Source organism: Scyliorhinus canicula, chromosome 17, assembly GCF_902713615.1.
Source record: "Scyliorhinus canicula chromosome 17, sScyCan1.1, whole genome shotgun sequence".
Classification (NCBI taxonomy): Eukaryota; Metazoa; Chordata; class Chondrichthyes; order Carcharhiniformes; family Scyliorhinidae; genus Scyliorhinus; species Scyliorhinus canicula.
In genome coordinates, this window is record NC_052162.1 from 120,782,812 (window position 1) to 120,809,920 (window position 27,109).

General features: G+C 47.0%; 3 protein-coding genes across 3 annotated transcripts in view; 1 reads left to right on the plus strand and 2 right to left on the minus strand.

Moving 5' to 3' along the window:
• Positions 1 to 27,109, minus strand: part of LOC119951774 (zinc finger protein 229-like) — a 711,453-nt gene that overhangs the window by 271,585 nt on the left and 412,759 nt on the right. The window lies entirely within an intron of this gene.
• On the plus strand, positions 138 to 3,020 carry LOC119951821 (zinc finger protein 239-like). The gene is made up of 2 exons (XM_038775187.1): positions 138 to 1,777; positions 2,172 to 3,020. Exons 1-2 carry the CDS (start codon positions 1,025 to 1,027, stop codon positions 2,259 to 2,261), a joined length of 843 nt encoding a protein of 280 aa, XP_038631115.1. The 5' UTR covers positions 138 to 1,024; the 3' UTR covers positions 2,262 to 3,020.
• On the minus strand, positions 10,839 to 15,328 carry LOC119951569 (gastrula zinc finger protein XlCGF8.2DB-like). Its single transcript, XM_038774756.1, has 3 exons — positions 15,212 to 15,328; positions 13,883 to 14,569; positions 10,839 to 10,895 (listed from the first exon to the last, which is right to left on the minus strand). The coding sequence occupies exons 1-3, from the start codon at positions 15,326 to 15,328 to the stop codon at positions 10,839 to 10,841; spliced, it is 861 nt and encodes a 286-aa protein (XP_038630684.1).

The following is a 27,109-nucleotide window of genomic DNA, read 5'->3' on the forward strand; positions in this document are numbered from 1 at the left end:
GCCTGGGCCAAGCTTTCCAGAGTCTGCACCCTCCCTGGATTCACTTCGTTTCCCTTCAGTTGCTGCAAGTGACCAACTGAAGGTGAGAATGAGAAAAGAAATGGAAAGAGAGAGAAAAGAAAGTGTTTTACTCAGATGTTGGAGACAGGAGGAGGTTTCAGTCTACGTGAAGCTCTTTCCATTGGTCAACACCAATTGCTGGACGGTCAGGTGGTGGGCACTCCCTCGCACATGCTCAGTTCCCCCTCTCTCTTGGACATGCGCAGTCGCTTGCCCCGGCGGGGGATGGGTGGTGGGCGAGAGTCTTCTCGCCCTGGCCGGAGACGTCAGCTGGTTGCCTGGAAACGTTGTCTCCAGGAGGCACAACAATGAGTGGGGACCCAGCGGGGCTCCTGCGCCGAGCCTGCGCACTGCAATGCAGAGACATCATCGCAGAGCAGAATGATTCCTATTGGCTGATTCAGGCTCTCAAACAATGAAAGGTTCTGGTTTCCCCAGCAGGTGGCTGACGTTTAAGGAGACAATAAATTAATATCGGCCAGGAAGCAGTGAGCAGGGATCTGTCAATCAGCCTGAATCAGCACCTTCAGGAGAATTGGGAGGGTGAATATTAGATACAGCAGAGTGAGAATGGAGGGAGAGTGTATGGGATGGAGATTTACACCTTTTGGGGAATAAGAGAGGAAAGAATGTTCCAGAGAAACTAGAATTGTCTGTTCTGAATTTCTATCCTGTTCTGACAGTGATGTCTTTTGTAAATTGTTTTTCCAGGATATTAGAAGAAGAGGAATTACAGACAGAAATCTCAAATGTCACGTCTTGATCTGACAGAATCACTTGATTCCTTGGGACACACAAGCAGGTGAGAGTGTTCCAGAGCACTGACTGTGGAAAGAGCTTCAACCAGTTACACAGCCTGAAAAAAACATTGCACCATTCACAGCGGGGAGGGACTGTACACGTGTTCTGTGTGTCGGTAAGGTTTCAATTGTCCAACCTGGAGTGACAGAAGGAGACGCAAAACATGGAAAAACCATGGAAATGTGGGGATTGTGGGAAGAGATTCAGTGTCCGATCTAAGCTGGAGTATCATCAACGCGTTCACACTGGGGAGAGGCCGTTCAGCTGCTTTGTGTGTGGGAAGGAATTTGGTCAGTTATATGGCCTGAAAACACACCAGCGAATTCACACTGGGGAGAAACCGTTCACCTGCTCTCAGTGTGGGAAGGGATTCGGTGATTCCTCCAACCTGCAGACACACCAGCGAGTTCACACTGGGGAGAGGCCATTCACCTGGTCTGTGTGTGAGAAGCGATTCACTCAGTTATCCAACCTGCAGATACACCAGCGAGTTCACACTGGGGAGAAGCCGTTCACTTGCTCTCAGTGTGGGAAGGGATTCACTGAGTTATCCAGCCTGAAGAAACACCAGCGAGTTCACACTGGGGAGAAACCGTTCACCTGCTCCCAGTGTGGGAAGGGATTCAGTGTTTCCTCCAATCTGCGGACACACCAGCGAGTTCACACTGGGGAAAGGCCGTTCACCTGCTCTCAGTGTGGGAAGGGATTCACTGTGTTATCCAGCCTGAAGAAACACCAGCGTGTTCACACTGGGGAGAAACCGTTCACCTGCTCTCAGTGTGGGAAGGGATTCAGTGAATCAATCAAACTGCAGAGACACCAGCGGGCTCACACTGGGGAGAAGCCATTCATCTGCTCCACGTGTGGAAAAGGATTCAGTTACTCATCCAACCTGCAGAGACACCAGCAAGTTCACTTTTGGAAGACAGTAAGAAGTCTTACAACACCAGGTTAAAGTCCAACAGGTTTGTTTCAAACACGAGCTTTCGGAGCACGGCTCCTTCTTCAGGTGAATGGAAAGGCTTGTTCCAGAAATGTTTATATAGACACAGTCAGAGATGCCCCGGAATGCGAGCACCTGCAGGCAATCAAATCATCAAAGATGCAGAGAGAGAGGTAACTCCAGGTTAAAGAGGTGTGAATTGTCCCAAGCCAGTTCAGTCGGTAGGCCTCTGCAAGTCCAGGCTTGTTGGTGGGGGCCGAATGTAATGCGACATGAATCCCAGATCCCGGTTGAGTCCGCATTCATGCGTGCGGAACTTAGCTATAAGTTTTTGCTCAGCAATTTTCAGACTCAGACAAAATCAGACTTTTGGAAGAGGCCGTTCACCTGCTCTGTGTGTGGGAAGGAATTCTCTGTTTCCTGGCGCTTACTCAGACACGAACAACTTCACAAGTGATTCCAGGGGTTGGATTGTGTTGCTGTTACCGTTTCTGCTTCAGTTACATCCAGGACGGCATTTTGCTCATTCTGACAGTTGGTGTTGGAGGGAATTAAAGTTGAGTCCTGGAGATTGTGGTGAACTTTAAGGAAAGGTCTTTGTTTCACATGTATGTGGAGATACAAAGGCTTGAGCCTGAATGCTGCAGAGTCTGTGCCTCTCCCCCATTGTACATTGTACTGTCCGATGTCGTATTGATATGTTACTTGTTTTTACTGACTACAGATAGTTGGACATATGTAAAACTTAATATTAACATTGATTTGTTTTATTGAATACTGGATGGTTCGTATAATCACATTAGCTACAGAAATTGTTATAAACAGACCTGATAATTGCATCTCCGGACAATTTCTGGCCCCTATTTAGCATTTCAAAGGGTTATTCTAACTGTGATGTGGTGTTAACAGCCTCCCATCTATGTTCATCCAGAGATAACCATCTTTATGGATGTCTGAGCAGTCTGTCTGTCTCCGTGCAGTTTCCCTGATTGTTTTGCTAATTCAAATGGGTTTTTCAGACTTTTGCCATTGTGGGTGTAGATGGCCTGTGTTGATTGCTGCCTGCCAGGATGTCTGAATTAACCCGTCCCTATTTTCTAGTGAGGTATGACTTGCCTTTGTGCGTTTGTACATTTATCCCGTGATTAAACGGAGATGTGAATGGACATGTGAATAAATATATATATAGAAAAACATGGGCCCCGATATTTTCCCACAACAGGCCCCCCTGGATGAAAAATAGACCCAAGATCGCCATGAACCGATATCTGTTGTGGTGCACCCCACTTGTGAAATAAACTATACCTTGTGGATATCGTTGCCTATCCTCATGGAAGCTCTCCTTCCTCGATCATAGTTGAGGACACGGTGCTGGATCCTTAAGGTGGCCTGGCCTCCAGATCACGGAAAGTGTCCTAAACCACTCGCTGTGAGTAACAGCCATTAACCTTTTCCCTTCCCGCTGTCATGTGCGAGTACCTTTAAGAAATGGATGTTTATCAAATAGCTGTAGCCAATGGAGCTCACCCATAGTGATGGTACCTGAACCAGACGGTACCCAACGGTTGTGTGTGGACTATAGAAATGTTAATGTGGTTAGAAGAACGGACTCTTATCCTATCCCATGTTTGGAGGATTGCAATGAGAAAGTGGGACAATCAGCTTTTATTTCCAAACTGGATTTACTTAAAGGTTACTGGGAGGTACCTTTATCCAAAAGGATGAAGGAGACTCCAGATGGTATATACCAAATCAAAGTTATGCCATTTAGCATGAAAAATGCCCCAGCCACATTTCAATGGTTAACTAACAAAGTCATTTATGATTACTCAATTGTGCGGTATACAGCGATGATCTGGTAATTTTCAGCCTGACATGCAAAGAACATTTGTAGCATCTGATGGAGTTACTCCATCACCTTCAGGAGGCAGGTTTGGTGGTAAACCTAGCCAAAAGTGAATTTGGAAAAGTCGAAGTTACTTTCCTGGGCCATACAATCGGACAGGGCCCAATGATCCCATGGGATGTGAAAACAAAAGTTATTGGGGAGTTTCCAATACCCTCGACAAGAAGGGAAATAATGCGGTTTCTTGGCATGAGTGGATTCTACTGGAAATTTGTGCAGAATCTTCGCAGTGCGGTTGCTCCACTGATGGACTTGCTAAAGAAGCGTAGCAAATTTAAATGAACAGCGGAGTTTCAACAGGCATTTGACTGCCTGAAAGCTGTGATAACCAATGCTCCTGTGTTGGAGAATTACAAGGGGCTCTGTGATCAGATTGAACTAAATTATCTGACTTTAAAGAGAAATGCCGAGGCATAGAGAAATCGATGGATTGTGCAGAGACCTTCTTGTCCAGAGAGACTGTCAATCAAGAAGGATTCCAGTTGGAGGAAGAAGAACTGAAATGGACTATTTTATTATTAAATGTTTGTGTGTTTTGTTAAAAAAAAATGTATATTCATTGTCCATATTTCTAAAAGGAAAGTGAAAAGGTGAAAAATGAAACCATGTTGAAGTTGATGGTTTAGTTTTTTTTCTTGGGGGAGGTGTCATGTGCGAGTAAGAAATGGGTGTTTCTCGAATAGCTATATTAGGTGTACCTTTATGAAATGGGTGTTTGTCAGATCGCTGCAGTGATGTCAGAGTGTGGGTGGAGCTGGGCTGTCTGTCTGACACTTTGTTTTTGGCAGGCAGCTACAGTATATTTTAGTTTCGTTTTGAGAGCTGGGTAGCCGCAGGAAAAGCAAACAGCTGAATAAGGATCTCTCTCTCTGCAATCTAAAGACTGTCTCCAGATCATTTGAGGATTTCAAAGTGATAACTGCACTCAGCAGTGAATTTAAATCTGATCTGTTTTAAAAAGGGTCTTTTGTCTTATGGATGTTGTAAGGAAAGATTAAGGGTTACTTATAGAGTACTGTATTCTTTGGGGGGAGTATTTTAGTTGATGGTTGCTAAGATGTTTATTGTCTGTGTTTAAAAATGTTAATGGGATTCATAGAATAAACATTGTTATTGTTTAAAAATATTCTTAGTTCTCTGTTGCACCACACCTGTAAAGTGGGCCCTAGTGCTCCCCATAACCACATTCTGTTAAAAGTTGTGAGTCAAGTGAACTCCATGATACACTTTGGTGTTCTCTAAACACTGATCCATAACACCGCTCCCTGAGGGCGACTAGTGGGATTTTCTGGAGGACGGTCTAAGGTTTTCTCCACTTACGCTGTAGGCAGCACATAACCATTGCCCATACCAGCATTATGTCTGTACCGACAGTCATTCCTATTCGGATTACCTCCCACCCGTCTGTAAGTCGGCTGCCTGCTGCCCCGGGAACACATATGTCCCGCCAATGTTGTGTTCCGGAGAGTCCCACCTGAATGATGGTCGGGATAGCTGAGCCCACCTGGATCTTTCCTTTCCTTATCTGATTTGTCGACTGCCTGGACATTCTCCTGAGCGAGCTCTGTTGCTCCGTGCATAGCCTATCGGACTGTGCTGCCTGGTGTCTTGTCCATGTAAAGTGAGTCATCCCACCAGGCCCCAAATAGGTAGCCTGATGTATGTCGGGGGAGGTGAAATTCCCTCAGTGTTAAAGAGTCTGTTACCTGCAGACAGAAGCTGTGGCTGCTACCACATAGGAGGCCTCCCGCGATTATCCCCACCTCCGACTGTGTGGGACCGACCTGTATGGGCTTAAAAGCTTCTTTCAGTGGCATAACATTGACCGTAACCTTGCTGTGGATTGACAAGGGTTCGAGAGTCCGACAGGTACACACTATGTAATGTGCCGAATCGGAACAGCATTCTGCGGTGCTCATATGTGCCAGGTCATTATGATGTGCTCAGTATCGTCTAGATCCGGTCCAATAAACCCAACCCTCCTGCACGGTTCCCAATGACTCAAACCTAGAGCTGTCCTTAAAGGTTCCCTTGGATGGGTTTTCCTGGGGGACTGCTAGATTAAACTTTATCCCTCCCGCAGTGGGTCCACTGCCTGGCCTGGTAACCACCAGTTTGTTCCTGTCCCTGTGGTTGTGAAGGAGGTTTATTTTGTATAGGGGGGTGAATAAGTGCCGTGGGATTGTCCCGAACCTAAATTCCTCTATGTCAGCACAGATACTCTCAATTGAATCTCCTGCAAGAGTGTCACAGGCCCTTCCCTTTGCTTGTGCTTGAATGGTGTTAATTATACCCACAGATACCTTGTCCAGGACTCACAGAAGCTCTTCTCCCTGTAAATTTATGGAAGCCAGTGCGTTCCATATACCCCATATTGTAGCCCTTTTCCGACTTCCGCGGCTACCCAGGAGGCATAACTGTTTGTCTCCACGAGCTGCACCGAGTTCAGGACCGAGTTTACACAACCAAATAATCATCCGATGTCCCGCAAAGTGCTCCTTTCACCTCGCCTGCGTACCCTAGATTCTGGGGTTATTTTATTGTGGGACTGAAAACAGGCTGAGAAGATACACATAGGCCAGGAACAGAAACTATCTCATGAAACCCTGGCTGGAATCGATACTGACCATCTGCAAAAGCACCCAAGTCAAGGCACAGACCTGTTACTGTTACATGGACTTTATGATTACCCACTCCAAGTCTATGAATATGTAACAAACTTCCAGACACAGGTGATTAGCTTTGCCGCAGGACGAAGAACAGACAAAAGAAGCCATCAGACTCCATAATGAGCTGATGGCTGGTCAGACAAGGGGGGTTTCAGAGGACAATGGGTCTTGATTGAATCACCATGGATAAACAGGAATATCCTGTCTTTCCCATTAACAGGTTGGGGTCTGGCTTGGACAATGGCCGGTGGTGGGCGTATACCAATGACTCAATCCTAGCTCACCAGTATAAAGAAAGGATCAAACAGATCTTCAGCAATAACCTGGTTGTCCCCCAGGCACAATCATCACAAGAAGAAAGGACGCTGGGTTTGGAACCCAGAGAAGGCATCCAGATGGAGTGGCCGTAGCCTGCCACCTCCGTTACTAAGTGTGGGCAAAACCCAAACCCAAAGTCTGAGTCAGATTTTGTTGCGTTGTGAATAAAATTGCGCTAAACTGTGAACCTGTTTTCCTAGAATGATAGAATTTACAGTGCAGAAGGAGGCCATTCGGCCCATCGAGTCTGCGCCAGCCTGGCCCTTGGTAAGAGAATCCCACCCAAGCCCACACTATCTCTGTAACCCAGTAACCCCACCTAACCTTTTTGGACCCTAAGGGCAATTTATCATGGCCAATCCACCTAACCTACACATCTTTGGATTGTGGGAGGAAACCGGAGCACCCGGAGGAAACCCACGCAGACACGGGGATAACGTGCAGACTCCGTACAGACAGTGACCCAAGCCGGGAATCAAACCTGGGACCCTGGAGCTGTGAAGCAACTGTGCTAACCACTGTGCTACCCTGTTTTGTCCTTTTTTCATCTCGCAAATAAGGGAATCTGTGTAAAACTTTTGATGTCGTAAACTGGTCGAACGCACCAGAGATTTTAAAGGTATAACATTTTGGCACCTCAGATGTTCCTTCGATAATTGATATATTGCTCCAAAGTCGAACCTTCAACCTAGTATTCTCCAACAATCTGTCTGAGCCTGAATTAAGAGGGCAGATTGCCCCACGTAACGGCCAGTCTTCAGTGAGTGAAGGACTAATACAGATTTTGACAGGTAAAATTGGGCTATAACCGGGTGTCTGTAATACGAGGTGAACAAACTACCTATTTAGATCTAGGATAGTCAAGGGAGTTGGGTAAAATCTATGGGGGGGAATTTAGTGAAAGCCGGACCCCGAACCCAGAGGATTCCTACACACCTGTGAGAAATCCCAGGGAGAGGGGGAGAATAAGGAGAGAGAGAAATGGCAGAGCTTCCAGAGTGAGAAATGACCCAAGTGGGTACTACAGTAAATTAGAAAGGGTCTGGGAGCCAAAGTTAATGAGTAGAGTACAGACCCTGAAGGTTAAAAAGTGCAGCAACAGTTGCATCAGCGCTTCTCTCACCAGGTGGTGGCTGGTTTACCCACCTCCTCCTGTACTGTTTGGTAGCGTTAACCGTCCTGTAGTCAGTAATTTGTTAGTATTGACGTGAATCCACTGTGCTCTCCATATCGTACTGATGAGTAGTGAATGGAGAAATAGCAAACGGGACCGGGATCCTTAAAATTCACGGAAGAAGGAAAGGATATTCAAACCACCTTTTGGAAAGTGGCCAGTGACAAAAGGCTCCTCGAGGGATCCATTGTGTCAAAGGGGGGAGAGGGATATGAGTTCTGGAAGACGTTAGTGTGGAAATATTAGTTTTCGAAGAAGTCCTTTGGAAATATTGAATTTTTGAAGAAGTCAGTGAAATGTAAGTTTTCAAAGAAGTCAGTATGGAAACAGAGTTTTAGAAAAAGTCAGTGTGAATATTTGTGCTGTGGATAGTCTGGGATTATCCTCAAACACAAATCAGAGACTAGTGAGTCTTGGGATATGAGGTTTTAGACGTCAGTGTGAAAGTCGGTGCCCTGGGAGCACCTTAATGTTAGAAGTTAGGAAAAAGAGGTCAGCATTTCCAGTCTGGTGAGTTTCCAGTCTCCTTCCAAAGGGATATGATGGGAGCTTTTGGGGATCAAGCAATAGATAAAGATGACAGATATATATTGGGGAGATATGTCTTCTGCGTTTCAACAAAAAAGCTAAATTATCAATTTGAAAAAATTGGGTAATGGTTAGTTTTATTCAATATAAAGTTAAAAGTTAGTTTGCAGACTTTAATCAACTCGTTCAGAGCTGGCAGTGGGGAAAAAGCGAACTCGGTCAGGAATCGGCGGAGCGGGGAGAAACGGCACAGTGGAGTGGCGGGAACCACTCCGGCTTCGGGCCGCCCCAAAGGTGCGGAATCCTCCACACCATCAGGGGCTAGGATGGCGCCGGAGTGGTTTGCACCCCGTCGGCCAGCGTGGAAGGCCTTTGGGAGTCCACTGGCCAGCACGGGTCCGCACATACGCGGGAATTGATGTCATCCCCGCGCATGCGCAGGGGGGTTCACCTTCGCGCCGGCCATTGCGGAGGCATACACAGCCGGAACGTAGGAGTAGTGCCCCCACGGCACAGGCCCGCCCGTGGATCAGTGGGCCCAGACCGCGGGCCAAGCCACCGTCGGGGCACTTCCCGGGGCCAGATCCCCTCGCGCCCCCCCAAGAACCAGGAGCCTGCCTGCGCCGCCAGGTCCCGCCGGTAAGGGATCAACTACAATTTACGCCGGCGGGACCGGTATAGAATGGGCGGGATTTTGGCGCATAGCGGGCCGGAGAATCGCCGGGGGTGGGGGGGGGGCGCTGCCAGCGGCCGCCGACCGGCACGGCGCGAATGCTGCCCCCGCCAAATCCCCAGTGCCGGAGAATTCGGCAGCCGGCAGGGGCGGGATTCATGCCGACCCCCAGCGATTCTCCCACCCGGCGTGGGGGTCGGAGAATCCCACTCTTTGCTACTTTGCTGATTGCGTGTTTGTGTGTGTGATTTTTCCTTGTCTGTGAATCTATCTGGTGCTTGTGTCACTAAGGTAACCCTCTGGTCTTGATTTGTTAATCATTTCAAAGTTGCTTGTTTAATGTATGTATGTAGTTGCCTTCCTTCCTCAGCTTGTTCCCCAATGAGACTGCCTTCACAACTAGCAGGTTGACGACTGAAGCCTTTTTTTCCTCTCGTGATTTGCAGTGAGTGTCCTTTCCAGTCCCCCTCCCCCCATCAATTGAAGTGAGTGCAGTTCAAAACCTGCATCCAGATCTCGACTGCAGAAGAGGCCCTTCAGCCCATCAGAGTCTACACCGAAGCATGAAAGACGCCTGACCTGCCTACCCAATCCCATTTGCCAGCATTTGGCCCTTGAATGTTATAACAGGCCAAGTATTCATCCAGATACTTTTTAAAGGATGTGAGGCAACCCACCTCTCCTACCCTCCCTGGCAGTGCATTCCAGACTGTCACCACCCTCTGGGTAAAAAATGTTTTTCATTAAATCTCCCTAAGCCTCTTGCCCCTCACCTTGAACTTCTGTCCCCTCGTAGCTGACCTTTTAACTAAAGGGAACAGCTGTTCCTTATCCACCCTGTCCATGCCACTCATAATTTTGTACACTTTGATCAGGTCATAGAATCGCTACAGTGCAGAAGGAGGCCATTCAGTCCATCGATTCTGCACTGGCCCTCTGAAAGAGCACCCTACCTAGGCCCAATTCCCCACCTTGAGGCAATTTAGCATGGCCAATCCATCTAACCTGCACATCTTTGGACTGTGAGAGGAAACTGGAGCACGCGGAGGAAACCGATGCAGACACAGGGAGAACGTGCAAACTCCACAGTCAAACCCAGGTCTCTGGTGCTGTGTGGCAACGGTGCTAACCACTGTGCAATCATGCCACCCTTCAGTCTTTTCTGCTCCAATGAAAACAACCCAATCCTATCCAACCTCTGTTCACAACTTAAATGTTCCATCCCAGGCAACATCCTGGTGAATCTCCTCTGCCCCCTCCAGTACAATCACATTCTTCCTATAATGTGGCGACCAGAATTGCACAGTACTCCAGCTGTGGGCTCACCAAACTTCTATACAACTCCAACATGACCTCCCTGCTTTTGTAATCTATGCCCCAATTAATAAAAGCGAGTGTCCCATAGGCCACTTTCACCACCCTATTCACCTTCCCTCCTGCCTTCAGACATCTGTGGACAAACACACCAATGTCCCCTTGTTCCTCGGAACTTCCCACTGTCAGGCCATTCAGTAAATGCTTCCTTGTCAAATTTCTACTTCCAAAGTGTATCACCTCACACTTCAGGGTTCAATTCCATCTCCTTTTTTCTGCCCATTTGACCATCCCGTCTGTATCTTCCTGTAACCCAAGATACTCAACCTCACTGTTAACCACCCGGCCAATCTTTGTGTCATCTGCAAAACTACTGATCTTACCCCCCAACATCTATGTTGTTTATCTAAATGATGAACAATAGGGGACCCGGCACAGATCTCTGTGGTACGTCACTGGACACTGGCTTCCAGTGACTGAAGGAGCCATCTGTCATCACCCTTGGTCTCCTACAGGCAAGTTGTTATACCGTCAATTCACTGCGAGACTGTGAGAATGAGTGAATACAAGGCTTTATTATCCAGGAACTCACCTACCAGTGTCTGCTGTGCAAATGAGTGCCACCCATAGGTGGCCGGTCTATATATCACCCTGGGGAGGGCGGAGCCAGAGGCGGAGCCCACTGGGGTTCCAGTACAGTACCTGGAAGTAGACCGTATTATCATTTCCAGGTCATAGGTCACAGCACTATACAGACAGTTCATACTTAGGTGAATACATTCACCACACAAGTCAATTTTGAATCCACCTTATCAAGTTACCCTGTATCCCATGTGCATTTGCCTTTTAAATAAGTCTCCCATGTGGGACCTTGTCAAAGGCTTTGCTGAAATCCATATAAATGACATCAACTGCACTACCCTCATCTATACACTTGGTCACATGCTCAAAAAATGTAATCAAATTTGTTAGGCATAACCCCCCTCTGACAAAGTCATGCTGACTAATCCTGATCAATCCTTGCCTCTCCAAGTGGAAATAGATTATTTCATTCAGAATTTTTGCCAACAGTTTCTCTACCACTGATGTGAGACTCACTGCTCTGTAGTTCCCTGGCTTATCTCTACAATCGTTCTTCAACAGTAGGACCATATTAGCTGTTCCCCAGTCCTCTGTGGCCAGAGAGGAGTTAAATATTTGGGGCAGAGTCCCTGCAACCTCCTCCCTTCCCTCCCACAGAATCCTGGAACATACATCATCTGCATATGGAGATTTCTCCACTTTTATGCCTGCCAACACCTCCAATACCTTGTCATTCCCTATTTGCTCAAGAACCTCACAGTCTCTCTCCCCGAGTTCCACATCTACCTCCTCATTCTCTTGGGTGAAGACAGATGTGAAGAATTTGTTCAACATCCTGCCAATGTCCTCTGGCTCCACCCACAGATTCCCCCGTCCCGAATGGGCCCTACTCTTTCCCCGATTATTGATTATATTTACAGAATATCTTGGGATTTTCCCTACATTTACCAGCCAGAACTTTCTCATATCCCCTCTTTGCTCTCCCAATCGCTTTCTTAAACTCCATCCTGCACTTTCTGTACTCCACTACTGCCTTTATTGATTGTTCCCCTTGTACTTGCTAAAAGGCTCTCTTTTCCTTCTCATCTTATCCTGAATGTCTCTGGCCATCCATGGTTCTCTGTACTTGTTACTCCTTCCTATCACCCTCGAGGGAACATGTTGGGCCTATCACCCTCGAGGGAACGTGTTGGGCCTATACCCTCGCCATTTCCTTTTTGAATGCCCCAGTGCTCTTCTGTCGATTTCCCCACAAGTAACTCTTGCCCTCCCTTGGCTTTATTTTACTCAAATCTACTCTCCCCCAATACACAACTTTTGCAACTTGTCCATTTTATTTTGTACCATGTTGTGGTCGCTAGCACTAAAATGCTCCCCCACCAACACATCAACCACCTGCCGGCTTCATTCCCCAGAATTAGGTCCAGCACGGCACCATCCCTTGATAGACCCTCTACATATTGAGCTAAAAGGTTCTCCTGCTGACATTTTCAGAACTCTACTCCATCTGCTTGTTAGGTGGATTGGAAATTCTGAATTCTCTCTGTGTAGCTGAACAGGAGCAGGAATGTGGCAACTAGGGGATTTTCACAGTAACGTCATTGCAGTGTTAATGTAAGCCTACTTGTGACATTAATAAAAATTATCTAAACTCTTAACATGATGACTATTCCAATTAATGTTGGAAAAAGTTGAAATCACCTAATATAATGACCCTATTATTATTTTTACACACCTCCACACATATTTGCTCCTCACTTTCCCGCTGACTATCTGGGGGTCTATAATAAACACCCAGCAATATGACTGTCCTTTTTCTCAAGTACTATGGATGAGGCTGCTTATTGGCAGTTCTTAGCTGAAGTTCTGACCTTAATTCCTGACTGTATGAATCATACCACATCTGATTCTATCTATTTTATATTCGAGCTAGTTTCCCTCATACTCTACTTCCTTCCGACCTCTTTATTATCTTTTTGGTCATTTTTTGCTGCTTCTTAAAATCGGTCCCACCTTTGACCGAACACAAACCTTTTCAGATTTGTACAGCTCTTTCAGTTTAATCCTTTACTTCCTTCTTTAATAATAATCTCTATTATTGTCACAAGTAGGTTTACATTAACACTGCAATGAAGTTATGGTGAAAAGCCCCGAGTCGCCACAGTCCGGCACCTGTTCAGGTACACGGAGGGAGAATTCAGAATGTCCAATTTCACCTAACAAGCACATCTTTCGGGACTTGTGGGAGGACATCAGAGGACCTGGAGGAAACCCACACAGACATGGGGAGAGTGTGCACCCATTGATGATGCATCCTTCCCAAAGAGACAAATGTATTTATTTTAGATCTGCTGTAGTGGTACAAAAAACATTTGCTTTGCACGATAAAATAAATGTCTTTCCATCAGCTTTTGAAGATAATTTCAGTGGAAATGTGCTCTCCCAGGCTCAATGATCATCAGCCGACTGGAAGCAAAGTCATGGCCAGTCCAACAGAAAGAAACCCTCCGACCCTTCCCCTTCACCAAGTGTCAGAATGAACATGGTTCAGTCCTGATGTGATTAACAGCAGCAAGAACAGCAGAATCCAATCCCAGTCATCGCTTGTGAACTCGCTGGTGTCTCAGCAGGTCTGATGACTGATTGAATCCTTTCCCACACACTGAGCAGGTGAATGGCCTCTCTCCAGTGTGAACTCTCTGGTGTACTCGCAGTGTGGATAACTGAGTAAATCCCTTCCCACAGTCAGAGCAGGTGAAGGGCCTCTCCCCAGTGTGAACTCTCTGGTGTGTCTGCAGGCTGGATAACCGAGAGAATTTCTGCCACAGTCAGAGCAGATGAATGGCCTCTCCCCAGTGTGAACTTGCTGGTGTGTCTGCAGGATGGATAACTGAGTGAATCCCCGTCCACACACTGAGCAGGTGAAGAGCCTCCCCCCAGTGTGAACTCGCTGATGTTTCCCGAGGGCGGATGAATCACTGAATCGTTTCCCACATTGAGAGCATGTAAATGGCTTTTCCCCAGTGTGAACTCGCTGGTGTGTTTGCAGGTGGGATAACCGAGAGAATTCCTTTCCACAATCAGAGCAGGTGAATGGCCTCTCCCCAGTGTGAAGTCGGTGGTGTGTCTGCAGATTGAATAAGTGAGTGAATCGCTTCCCACACTGTAAGCAGGTGAATGGCCTCTCCCCAGTGTGAACTCGCTGGTGTCTCCGCAGGCTGAATGAGTGAGTGAATCTCTTCCCACACTGAGAGCAGGTGAACGGTTTCTCCCCAGTGTGAACCCGCTGGTGTGACTTCAGGCTGGATAACTGAGTGAATCTTTTCCCACACTCAGAGCAGGTGAATGGCGTGATCCCAGTGTGAACTCCATGGTGTGAGTTCAGGCTGGATAACTGAGTGAATCTCTTCCCAAACTGAGAACAGGTAAACAGCCTCTCCCCAGTGTTAATTCGCTGATGTCTCTGCAGGTGGGATAACTGAGTGAATCCCTTCTCACACTGAGAGCAGGTGAATGGCTTCTCCCCAGTGTGAATGCGTCGATGAATCTCCAGCTCTGATGGGGCTCTGTATCCCTTCCCACAGTCCCCACATTTCCACAGCTTCTCCATGTTTTGGGTCTCCTCATGTCTCTCCACGTCAGACAATCAGTTGAAGCCTCGTCCACACACAGAACATGTGTACGGTCTCTCCCCGCTGTGAATGGTGTGATGTTTTTCAGGCTGTGTAACTGGTTAAAGCTCTTTCCGCGGTCAGTGCTCTGGAACACTCTCACTCGGGTGTGTGTGTCTTGGTGCTTTTCCAGTCACACTGATGTTTAAAATCTTTTAAAGTTGACAAATCAGGGAAACATTTCTCGTTCCAGATTCAAAGGCCGACGATATTCAGGACCGAATGAACAGAGTGACTCGGTCAGATCTTGATGTGACGTTCGGTTTCAGATTTCTGTCTGTAAATCCTCACTGTCAAATATCCTGGACAAGGAGTTAACAAAAGACTCACTGTCAGTACAGGATAAGAATTCAGAACAGACAATTGTAGTTTCTCTGAAATATTCTTTCCTCTCTCATCCCCAAAAGCTGTAAATCTCCATCCCACACACTCTCCCTCCATTCTCACTCTGCTGTATCTAATATTCACCCTCCCAATTCTCCTGAAGGTGCTGATTCAGGCTGATTGACAGATCTCTGCTCACTGCTTCCTATCAGATCTCTGGTGGCTGTATGTTGGAGAAGGTCACACACTAGGTAGCACCACCAGGATGGTTGGTTTTTTCCGTCCTTTTTGCCCGTTTCCCGGGGAATTTGGGTGAACAAACTTGGGTCAAGCTGAAGGTTCAGTGAACCCGTCGACAAAATCATGCTGAAAATTTCAAAAAGGTCTGGTGGGAGAGGAAACCCTTCGACGGATTTGGTGAGTCCATGTGGCTCACCAGGAGGGAGGATGGTGGCGTTGACTCCAGTGGGTGCAGCCGTTCCTATCACGGTGGATATGCTGGTGGGACTACTGGCCTCAGAGTTTGAGAAGCAGGTTGGGAAGTACTTTGAGAAACAAGGGCAAGCTCTGCCAACATCTCTAATGGAAAGGATCCTTTTACTTGCCGGATCGGAGGAGGGTAACACGTCTGGAATCAATGGGCGGATCCTTTCAGAAGAAGTAAGCTCAGTGGATGGAGTGAAAGTGAAGTGGGAGGAGGATGTGGGGCCTGTAGGAGATGATGGGGTGGGGAGTGAAGTCCTTGGCAGGGTGAACTCCACGTCCGAGTGCGAGACTGGGCTTGGTCCAGCTCAAGGTCGTGTTTAGGGGACCCCTAACCAAGGAGAGGATGAGCAGTTTTTCCCCGGATGTGGACAATAGGTGTGAGCGGTGTTCCGGAGGTCCGGCCAACCACACACATGTCCTGGTCCTGTCCCAAACTAGTCAGCTTTCAGGTCTCCTTCTTTATCACCATGTCGCTGATTATCAATATCGAACAGGAGCCCTGCCCTTTGGTTTCCATATTTGGGCTGTCAGACTCGCTGGAGCTGCAGACAGGGGAGCGGAGGCAGATGTCCTTGCCTTCCCCTCGTTGATCGCCCGGCGGCAAGTCCTGCTCGGGTGGAGGTCTCCAACCCCACCAAGTGCCCCAGCATGGCGTGAGGATCTAATGGAATTTTTATACTGAAAAGGTTAAATACACCGTGAGGGGATCGGTCAAGAGTTTTACTCAAGATAGTGGCCTTTTATTACTTACTTCAAGGAGCTGGTCACTGTGTTGCTGTGGCTGGGTGGGGGGATTGGGAGGTGGGGGGGGGGGGGGGGTGGAGTTGTCTTGTGTCAGATTGTGTTTTATTTCTTTTTTTCTTGTTGGATGTTTTGGGGGTTTTATACAAAAGATTTTGGAAAACTGAGAAACCTTAATATAAACATTTTATTTTTAAAGCAGAGATGGTCAATCATTTCCAAATGAAATTGGATGGGCAATGCAGGGTTGCAGAATGGGAAAATGTTATTTTTAAAGCAGAGATGGTCAATAATTTCTAAATGAAATTGGATGGGCAATGCAGGGTTGCAGAATGTGACCCACTCAACACTGACAGAATTACTCAACAGAGTTGGCATCGACTTGAAACGTCCAATGGACTCCTCGTCTTCTGTTATAAATCTGACTGGAAATATATAACGTAGCTACAGGACTACATTACAAAACCAGAATAATCAATGTACATTATTGCAGAACAATCAACAATGTATCTAATCTGTGCCATAAAACACCAGACATCTCTCTGTCCTCATAGAATCAGAGTTTTACAGCAGAGCAAAAAGCCCTTCAGCCCATCATTTCAGCATCAGCTACTAAGTACCTATCTATTCTCATCCCATTTCCCACCACTTGGTCCACAGCCTTGCATGCTATGGCCTATCAAATGCTCTCTGCTCTTATATTCTATACCGTAGCTAATAGAAGCAAGAATCCCACAACCTGATGGACTGAATGGCCTAATTCTGCTCCTGTGACCTATACTCTTATATCCCCTTGTGACCACCTTATCTACCTGTCCTGTCTTCAGGGACCTATGGACAGGCACACCAAAGTCCCTCTGGTCCTCTATGCTTCCTGGGGTCCGACCAGTCATTGTATATTCCCTTGCCGAGTTAGTCCTCACAAAATTCATTACCTCACACTTTTCAGAGTTAAATTCCATTTGCCACTGTTCTGCCCATCTAACCAGCCCGCCACATCATCCTGTAATGTAAGGCTTTCCTCCTCACTATTTCCCACACCACCAATTTCTGTGTCATCTGCAAACGTACTTACTTCCTACATTCACACCCGATCATTAATGTACACGACAAAAACAAGGGACCCAGTACTGATCCCATCGCAACATCACTGGACACAGACTTCCAGTGACAAAGACAACCTTCGACCATCACCCTCTGCCTCCTGCCACAAAGCCAATTTTGGATTCAATTTGAGAAATTGCCCTGTATCCCCAGGGCTTTTGTCTTCCTGACTAGTCTTCCGTGTCAGACTTTATCAAAAGGCTCAAAGAAGTCCACTTAAACTGCATTAACTGTACAGCCTTCATCTCCTAGTCACCTCCTCAAAAAATTCAAATCAAATTTGAAAGACCTGATCTCCCTCTGACAAAACCATCTTGACTATCCTTGATCAATTCTGCCCCACAGACTTTTTTCCAATAGTTTACCGACCACTGATGTTAGACTAAAATCCAAATCCAAACCAAATCCTACCAACTGTCCTGGCTTGAGACAGCTCATGCCTCTTTAACCTGTGATTCTCCCTCTCCCCAGTTGCTCCGTCTGGACTTGCAGACTTAATTACCTGCAAAGACTCATATTCAAAGCATCATATTGCATCTTTGACTTTGTCTATATATATGTTTCTGGAACCCACCTCTTCATTCACCTGAGGAAGGAGTGATTCTAAGTCAGGGGTGGGCAAACTACGGCCCGCGGGCCGCATACGGCCCGCCAAAGGTCTTTATGCGGCCCAACAAGTCATTAAAAAAAAAATTTTTTTTAAATTTTTTTTTTAAAAAAGGTTAATTGGGGGGGGGGGGGGGGGCTGTTGGGTTACTGGTATAGGGTGGATACGTTGACTTGAGTAGGGTGATCATTGCTCGGCACAACATCGAGGGCCGAAGGGCCTGTTCTGTGCTGTTCTATGTTCTATATGAGGCGCCCAGAATCATAACCGGGTGAAGTAATTATTTTACTTAATATACTATGCGGCCCTTTAAAATTGTGAATTTCTGAATGTGGCCCTTGCACGGAAAAGTTTGCCCACCCCTGTTCTAAGTGATTCTACCTCCGAAAGCTAGTGATTCTAAACAAATCTGTTGGACTTCAACTTGGTGTTGTAAGACTTCTTACTGTGCTCACCCCAGTCCAACGCCGGCATCTCCACACACTGAAGTTAGACTCACTGGTCTGTAATTTCCTGGCATTTTCTTACTTCTCTTCTTGAATAATGGTGCCACATTATCTGTCCTCCTGTCCTCTAGCTCTGCTCCTGTGACCAGAGAAGATTTGAAAATTGTCAGATCCTCTTCAATCTCCTCCCTTGCCTCCCACGGAGGCCTGGGGATTTAAATAAGTCAACAATTAAATAAATCAACAATTGAAGGTCAGGGGTGACACGGTGACAGTGGACCGCATTGCTGCCTCACAGCGCTGAGGTCCCAGGTTCGATCCTGGCCTCAGGTCACTAGACGTGTGGGGTTTGCACATTATCCCCATGTCTGCGTGGGTGTTGCCCCCACAGCCCAAAGATGTGCAGGGTAGGTGACTTGGCCATGCCAAATTGCCCATTAAGTGGAATAAAGAAATAATTGGATACTTTAAATTGATTTTTTTGAAAGCAATTGAAGGCCAGAATTTGAAAAGAAATGGAAAGGGGACGAAAAGAAAGTGTTTTACTCCCAGACGTTGGAGACAGGAGGCAGTTTCAGTCTGTGAAGTTCAATCTTCACTCACAGAGAAGCAGCAGCTTTACTGGGCAGACAACGGAGGAAGCTCCCTGCAGCCATTAACACAAAGTCCGGATCCTGATTTGCTGGCGGCCCAGCGTATTTCCGGTCCTCCCCAGGTTGCCATTGTTCTTTTAGCCAATAGGAGATGGATTCGGGCCCCACGTGAGGGTGGGCGGGGCTTTCACCGCCGGACGCACTGAACTGGTTTCCAATCCGCAGCATTTTGTTTGTCCCAAACTGACGAACACCCCTCCATTCCTGTGACGTCACAACGCAGGCCTGTGTGAATCAGCCAATAGGAATCACTCTGAAGCTCAAGCTGTCACTTCCATATTGTGACGTCACAAGATGTCCATGCCCTGCCGCAATCAGCCAATAGGAATCGCTGCTCCATAGACTGAGGTCCGGAACAGGAAGAAGAGGCGGAAAGTTAAAACAAGCATTTACTTCACCCCCCGGCCTCGGTCCACCAGACCCCAAAAAGCCGATCCACAGACATTGCAGGAACGAAGGTGAGTTCTGTGCCGCAGTAGTGACCCAACTCCAAGGGGACAGGGGAAGACCAGTGGTATATTACTCAACACGACATTCACCCGTAGTGCCGGGCTTATCTCGCTGTGTGGCAGCTCTGGACTGCGCAGCATTGGGCGGTCAGGGTCAGCGAACCTACAGTAATGACCGGAGGTATCATCTTACACACCCGGCATCCCATTGTAGAAATGTTGAACAACAGTAAGCTCAGATCAGTCTCAAACCTACGACAGACCCACTGGGAAACAGTCTTCATTCCTAATGATTTGGGATGCCGGCGTTGGACTGGGGTGGGCACAGTCAGAAGTCTGACAACCCTGGTTCAAGTCCAACTAGCTTTCGGAGCACAGCTCCTTCCTCAGTTGAAAGTTCACCTTCAGCTGAGGAAAGTTCAGCTCCTTCACCTGAGGAAGGAGGAGTGCTCCGAAAGCTAGTGATTCGAAACAAACCTGTTGGACTTTAACCTGGTGTTGTAAGACTTCTTACTTAATTCCTAATGATAGATCAGTGGTCATCATAAAGGACACCGGGGAAAACCCTGCAGAAGGAATCATACACAGGAGAGTCCTATGTACACTCTGAGATAGATGAGGAGGTAAGTGGAATGATAGTGGAAGAAGACTAGAAACCCCAGAATTCACCTGGATGTAGATGGATCTAGAAAATATGTCAATGGTCCCCATGAACCAGATGGGCAGTTGTAGATGACAAATTAAGAACAGTCCTCTCGGGAAGGCTGGAAGGAGCACTGTGAGCAGAGGTGGCTGAATTGGTGGCTTTCATTCAGGCCCTGATCATGGCCAAGGAAAAGATGGTGAACATATACACAGATAGTAGGTATGTCTTTGGGGTCGTGCACAACTATATGACAGCATGGCATGGGAGGGGCTTTGTCATTTCTGGAGGAGATAGGATAAAACAACAACAGCGTATAGAAGCCTTATTGGAAGCCACAAGGTTACCAAGACAGGTAGCAGTGATAAACATTAAAGCCCACCAGAAGGTAGAGACACCCCAACAAAAAGATAATGAAGCAGCAGACAAGGCAGCCCAAATTGCCCTGGAACAATTCCCGTCAAAAGTGCCCAGGGAGAAGACATCAGTGTTGAACTATCACACAAAGACATATCAAGGGAAGAAAAGAACGAATGGGATTTAAAAAAAGGGGGGGGGGGGGAGCCAGATAAGAAAGGGATCTTGAGGAAGGATGGAAAGGTAATTGCCCCTGCCTGCGTCAGGCAGATCCTCTTTGAATAACACTATGGAATGGACCAATGGAGGCTATGATGCACTTAATCGGAAAGGAATGGTGGTGGCCAGGAATGGAGAGAGATATAGCTAAGCACTGTCAGAGATGCATCCCATATGCGCAGTACAACCCGGGGCACCCCGTAAAGATCTGGGTGGCAAATCAGCCGAGACCAAAGGGACCCTGGGAGAATCTCCAAATTGATTTTACTGGATCACAACCCACGAGCCGGGGAAAACGATACTGCCTCGTAATAATTGACCAGATGGGTGGAGGCATCCCAAACCCGTGACTGTATGGCCACAACCGTGGCATGAATATTAGCCAAGGACGTGATTCCTCACTGGGGGGTACCCTTGCAACTAGATTCGGACCAAGGAACATACTTTACTGGAAGAGTAATGAAGAAAACATGTTTTGGGCCTCACGGTAGCATGGTGGTTAGCATCAATGCTTCACAGCTCCAGGGTCCCAGGTTCGATTCCCGGCTGGGTCACTGTCTGTGTGGAGTCTGCACGTCCTCCCCCTGTGTGCGTGGGTTTCCTCCGGGTGCTCCGGTTTCCTCCCACAGTCCAAAGATGTGCGGGTTAGGTGCATTGGCCATGCTAAATTGCCCGTAGTGTAAGGTTAATGGGGGGATTGTTGGGTTATGGGTATACGGGTTACGTGGGTTTAAGTGGGGTGATCATTGTTCGGCACAACATCGAGGGCCGAAGGGCCTGTTCTGTGCTGTACTGTTCTATGTGAGTGGATGGGGATCAAACAAAAATTCCACATCCCTTACCATTCCCAAAGCTCAGTAGAGCAGATGAATAGGACCCTAAAAACTGCCCTGACAAAGGCTCTAGGGGAGAAACAGCAGCAATGGGTAGATGTGCTGCTCATTCCTAATGAAGTTAAGAGCGAGCCCAAACCGAACAACTGCTTATCACGCTATGAGGTGATGACAGGACGAGCTGTGCAACTGCACAGGGAATAATAACAGGGGAGAAGAAATAGTCCGATGAGGGACAGGACGCGTAGATACATATTAGAGCTCAGTAATCAGTGAAAGGAAATGCGGCAGCCAGTGTGGACTGGACAGGAGACGGAGGATAAAAATCTGGACATTTTCTGGACCGCATTCCCTGATGTCCCTACAGCAGGGACGAAGGTGATGGTAAAGGTGCTACCTGAAAAGCCTGGGATCGCCCCCAGATGGACGGGACCTCACCAAGTCCTGATCAGTGGGGATACCTGTGTATGTGTGGACATAGAGGGTATGGGATCATGGAAACATTGGACACAATTAAAAGTATACCGAGAGTAAAATATGTATTTATGTTCAAATCCGATAACTCCACACAACCAAAATTCCGAAGAACTGCAGAAGACCCATGATGTTTGCTGTAATAATGATATGATGTTTGATGGTAGTAACCGGGAATAGACTCCCAGCGCGGAATGAATGGGACTTGCATGTAAATACCTACTTGTACATGTCATATGCATATGCGAAAGGCATCGATGTCTCTAGCTGTTGGGTGTTTGCCCATGTACCAATCCATGCAAAAGGGGGAATACCCCTGAGATCAGTGCCCTTTAATATAACGGAGGCGGCAGCATGGATAATTAAGCAGAACGAGACGCGGGGGAAATCGACGGAAGATATCTCGGGGATAGATATGTACGCCATACTTACAGAACAATGAAAGAGGGCAGGGTCCCATCTCTCAGGGGTGTTCACCGGGTTTTACCAATCCCGGTATAATTTCTCCCAAGCTCCGGCATGCTTCGCAATCACTGATATGAGGCGAATGAGGTGGACTAATGAGACGCTATATCTGCAAAGAACCCCAACGGGACGGCCCGGGGAGATTAGCCTGGGACACAGCTTTTGGGGAATGAGAGAGGAAAGAATGTTCCAGAGAAGCTACAATTGTCTGTTCTGAATTTATTTTTAAAAAAATATTTTTATTCTCCTTTTTCACAATTTTTCTCCTGAATTTACACCCACCAACAACAAACAATAATCAGCAACAGATATGTCAATCCCCATAACAATAACAACAATCCCGTCCTCCCACCAACCCCCAAACATCAGCCCGCATGTTTACATAAACAAATGACAAAAAAAGGAATCATAGTCATCCTTAACACACACGGCCCCCCTCCCTCCCACCCCCCCAACTAATGTTCAATGTTATCCAGTTCTTGAAAGTGCATAATAAATAGTGTCCATGAATTGTAGAACCCCTCCGAGCTTCCCCACAGTTCAAACTTAACCTTCTCCAGTATTCCAACATGTCCCCTTGCCACGCCAGGGCACAGGGTGGAGAGGCTGCTCTCCATCCCAGCAGGATCCGCCGTCAGGCGATGAACGAGGCGAAGGCTACGATATCTGCCTCCACACCTGTTTCCAACCCTGGCTGGTCCGACACCCCGAATACGGCCTCCCGGGGACCCGGGTCCAGTTTCACATGCACCACCTTGGAAATTACCCTAAACACCGCCTTCCAATACTCCCCAAGCTTTGGACAGGACCAACACATATGAACGTGATTAGCCCCCCCCCCCCCGGCAACGCTCACACACATCTTCTACCCCTTCAAAAAATTGGCTCATCCTCGCCCTCTTGAGGTGCGCTCTATATACAACCTTCAGTTGTATCAACCCCAACCTCGCACATGAGGTAGAGGCATTTACTCTCTGGAGCACCTCACACCAGACCCCCTCCTCCATAACCTCCCCCAGCTCTTCCTCCCACTTTGCTTTGATCCCTTCTGGTGGTGCCTTATCCTTTTCCAAAATAGCTCCATACACCACTGACACTGTCCCCTTCTCCAGTCCCCTTGTCGTCAGCACCTCCTCCAGCAATGTGGAAGCCGGTTCCTCCGGGAAGCTCCGTATCTCCTTCCTGGCAAAGTCCCGAACCTGCATATACCTAAACATTTCTCCCTGTTCCAGCCCATATTTCGCTTCCAGCTCCCTCATTCATGCAAACCGACCCTGAAGAAACAAATCTTTTAACGTCTTAATCTCCTTCTAAGGAGACAGTAAATTAATATAGGCCGGAGATATATCTGCTGTTATATGGTACATAATAGAAATACTATTTATAGTTAATAAAATACATTTATTACTATTTCTAGTTGCGTAATATAATACTGTAGTTATATATTTTCAGTCCTAGTCATTATAGCACAGAACAAATCCATTCAGTAACTCGAGTCCATATCGATTCTCTTACCAACAAACAAGTCAGTTCTATTCCCCCCTCGATATCCCCGTTCTCCTGCAAATTAATTTCCTTCAAATACTGGTCAATTTTATTTTCAATTCAATATTTCGTCTCCACTTCCACATCCATCGTAGACAGCAAATTCAACGTCTTGACCACTCGCTACCAAAATTAAATCCTTCCTCAGGGTGACATGGCAGCATAGTGGTTAGCACTGTTGCTTCACAGCACTCAGGACCAGGGTTCGATTACCAGCTTGGGTCACTGTGCGGAGTCTGCACGTTCTCCCCGTGTCTGCGTGGGTTCCCTCCCACAAGTCCCGAAAGATTTGCTTGTTAGGTCAATTGGACATTCTGAATTCTCCCTCTGTAGCCAAATAGGTGCCGGAGAGTGGCGACTGGGGGATTTTCACAGTAACTTCATTGCAGTGTTAATGTAGGCCTATTTGTAATAAGAAAGATTATTATAGATTCCCCCTTTATCTCTAACCAATAGATGCTTGGATGAAGATTTTCACCTCTTCAACAAGAAACAGTGAGCCTGGATCCCTCATGAATCAGCCCCTCAGGAGAATTGGGAGGGTGAATATTAGATACAGCAGAGTGAGAATGGAGGGAGAGTGTGTGGGATGGAGATTTACACCTTTTGGGGAATGAGAGAGGAAAGAATGTTCCAGAGAAACTAGAATTGTCTGTTCTGAATTTCTGACCTGGACTGACAGTGATGTCTTTTGTAAACACCTTTTACAGGATATCAGAAGGTTAGGATCTACAGATTGAAATCTCAAACCAAACGTCACATCAAGATCTGGTGGAGTCGCTCCATTCGCTGAGACCAGAATATCATCGGCTTTTAAATCTAGAAGGAGAAACGTTTCTCTGTTCTGACGGCTTCAAAAGATTTTAATTATCAGTGTGACTGGAAAAGCACCGAGACACACACACCCGAGTGAGAGTGTTCCAGAGAACTGACTGTGGAAAGAGCTTTAACCAGTTACACAGCCTGAAAAACATTGCACCGTTTACAATGGAGGGAAACACTACCCGTTTTCTATATGTGAGCAAACTTTCAACATACTGTTGAATCTGGGGACACCTTTGTTATGCAGTAACTGTGGGAACACAGGAATTGTGGGAACAAATTTGGATGCCTGTCTGGTGGAATCTGATCAACGTGGACATACTGGGGAAATGCCTTTCACCTGCTCTCAGTGTGGGAAGGAATTCAGTGATTCATTCAACCTGCAGACACACCAGAGAGTTCACACTGGGGAGAGGCCATTCACCTGCACTGAGTGTGGGAAGGGATTCACTCAGTTAGCTAATCTGCAGAGACATCAGCGAGTTCACACGGGGGAGAAGCCATTCACCTGCACTGAGTGTGGGAAGGGATTCACTCAGTTGTCCCATCTGCAGGCACACCAGCGAGTTCACACTGGAGAGAGGCAGTTCATCTGCTCTCAATGTGGGGATGGATTCACTCATTCATCCAGCCTGCTGGTACACCAGCGCATTCACACGGGTGAGAAGCCGTTCAGATGCTCTGTGTGTGGGAAGAGTTTCATTCAGTCAAATAGCCTGCTGGTACACCAGCGAGTTCACACCGGGGAGAGGCCATTCACCTGCTCCGTGTGTGGGAAGGGATTCACTCGATTATTAGGTCTGCATAGACACCAGCCAGTTCACACTGGAGAGAGGCCGTTCATCTGCTCCGTGTGTGGGAAAGGATTCGCTCAGTCAGCCCACCTGCTAATCCACAATGTCACTCACACCAATGAGAGACCTTTTAAATGCTTTGACTGGGAGCAGCTTCAAAAGCTCTCGGCATCTGACAGCCCACCAGTGGATTCACACTGAGGAGAGACCATTCAGCTGCTCTCACCCTAAAACGTCATCTAACCTGCGGGTACATCAGCGAGTTCACATCGGGGAGAGCCATTCACCTGTTCCGACTGTGGGAAGGGCTTCACCAATTCATTCAACTTCGTGACACACCAGTGAGTTCACACTGGGGAGAGACCATTCACCTGCTCTGTGTGTGGAAAGGGATTCACTCATTCATCAAACCTGCAGAGGCACCAGCGAGTCCTCACCGGGAAGAGGCCTTTTCCCTGCTCTGTGTGTGGGAAGGGATTCTCTCAGTTATCCCACCAGCAGTCACACCAACAAGTTCACAAGTGATTACAAGGGTCAGTTTCTGCTGTTGGTGTTGCTGTTAATCACATCCAGGATCGAACCATGTTCATTCTGAAATCCTTCACTCCCTCTTGACATTTATTTGTCTGGCTAAAAGGATGGTCTCTTTCCGAATGTTCACAATTAAAGGTCTGGGCTGGTTTCCCAGGAGTTGGATGACATTGAAGAGGACTGTAAACTAATATCGGACAGAAATGTGTCAAGAGCTATGATATAATACGGATTAGATGTTTTATGATGTGGTATGCATTAAATATGATATTTATGATTCTGTAATGAAATGAATTTTTACTATTTGTCGTCTTGTAATATAGTACTGTAGCTCTGTTATATATCTCCAGTCTTAGAGTCCTTCAGCACAGAGGGAGTCCATTCAATAACTCAAGTCCAGACTCTCTGTAGAACAATCCAATCTGTCCCATCCCCCTCTCTATTCCCGTTCTCCTGTCAGTTTATTTCCTTCAAGAGTGCAAGCATTTTAATTTGGAAATTGTTGATTGTCTCCACTTCTACCATCCTCGTAGGCAGCGAGGTCCCGTTCATGACAACTCGCTGTTTATTAAAGCTCTTCCTCACATCACCCCTGTATCTCTGTTCAAGTAATACTGTGACTATTACACCTATCATGAGCTCAATAAATATACAGATATCTATTTATAGATGCAGCCTGCATGAAGATTTTCAGGTCTCTATGTCCAGGACAGGAAGCAGTGAGCTTGGATCTGTCAATCAGCCTGACTCAGCACCTTCAGGAGAATTGGGAGGGTGAATATTAGATACAGCAGAGTGAGAATGGAGGGAGAGTGTGTGGGATGGAGATTTACAGCTTTGGAGAATGAGAGAGGAAAGAATGTTCCAGAGAAGATAGAATGATCTATTCTGAATTTTTATCCTGTACTGACAGTGATAACTTTTGTAAACTCCTTTCCCAGGATAGTATCCGGCCATGTCTGTGTGCCCAGCCAATC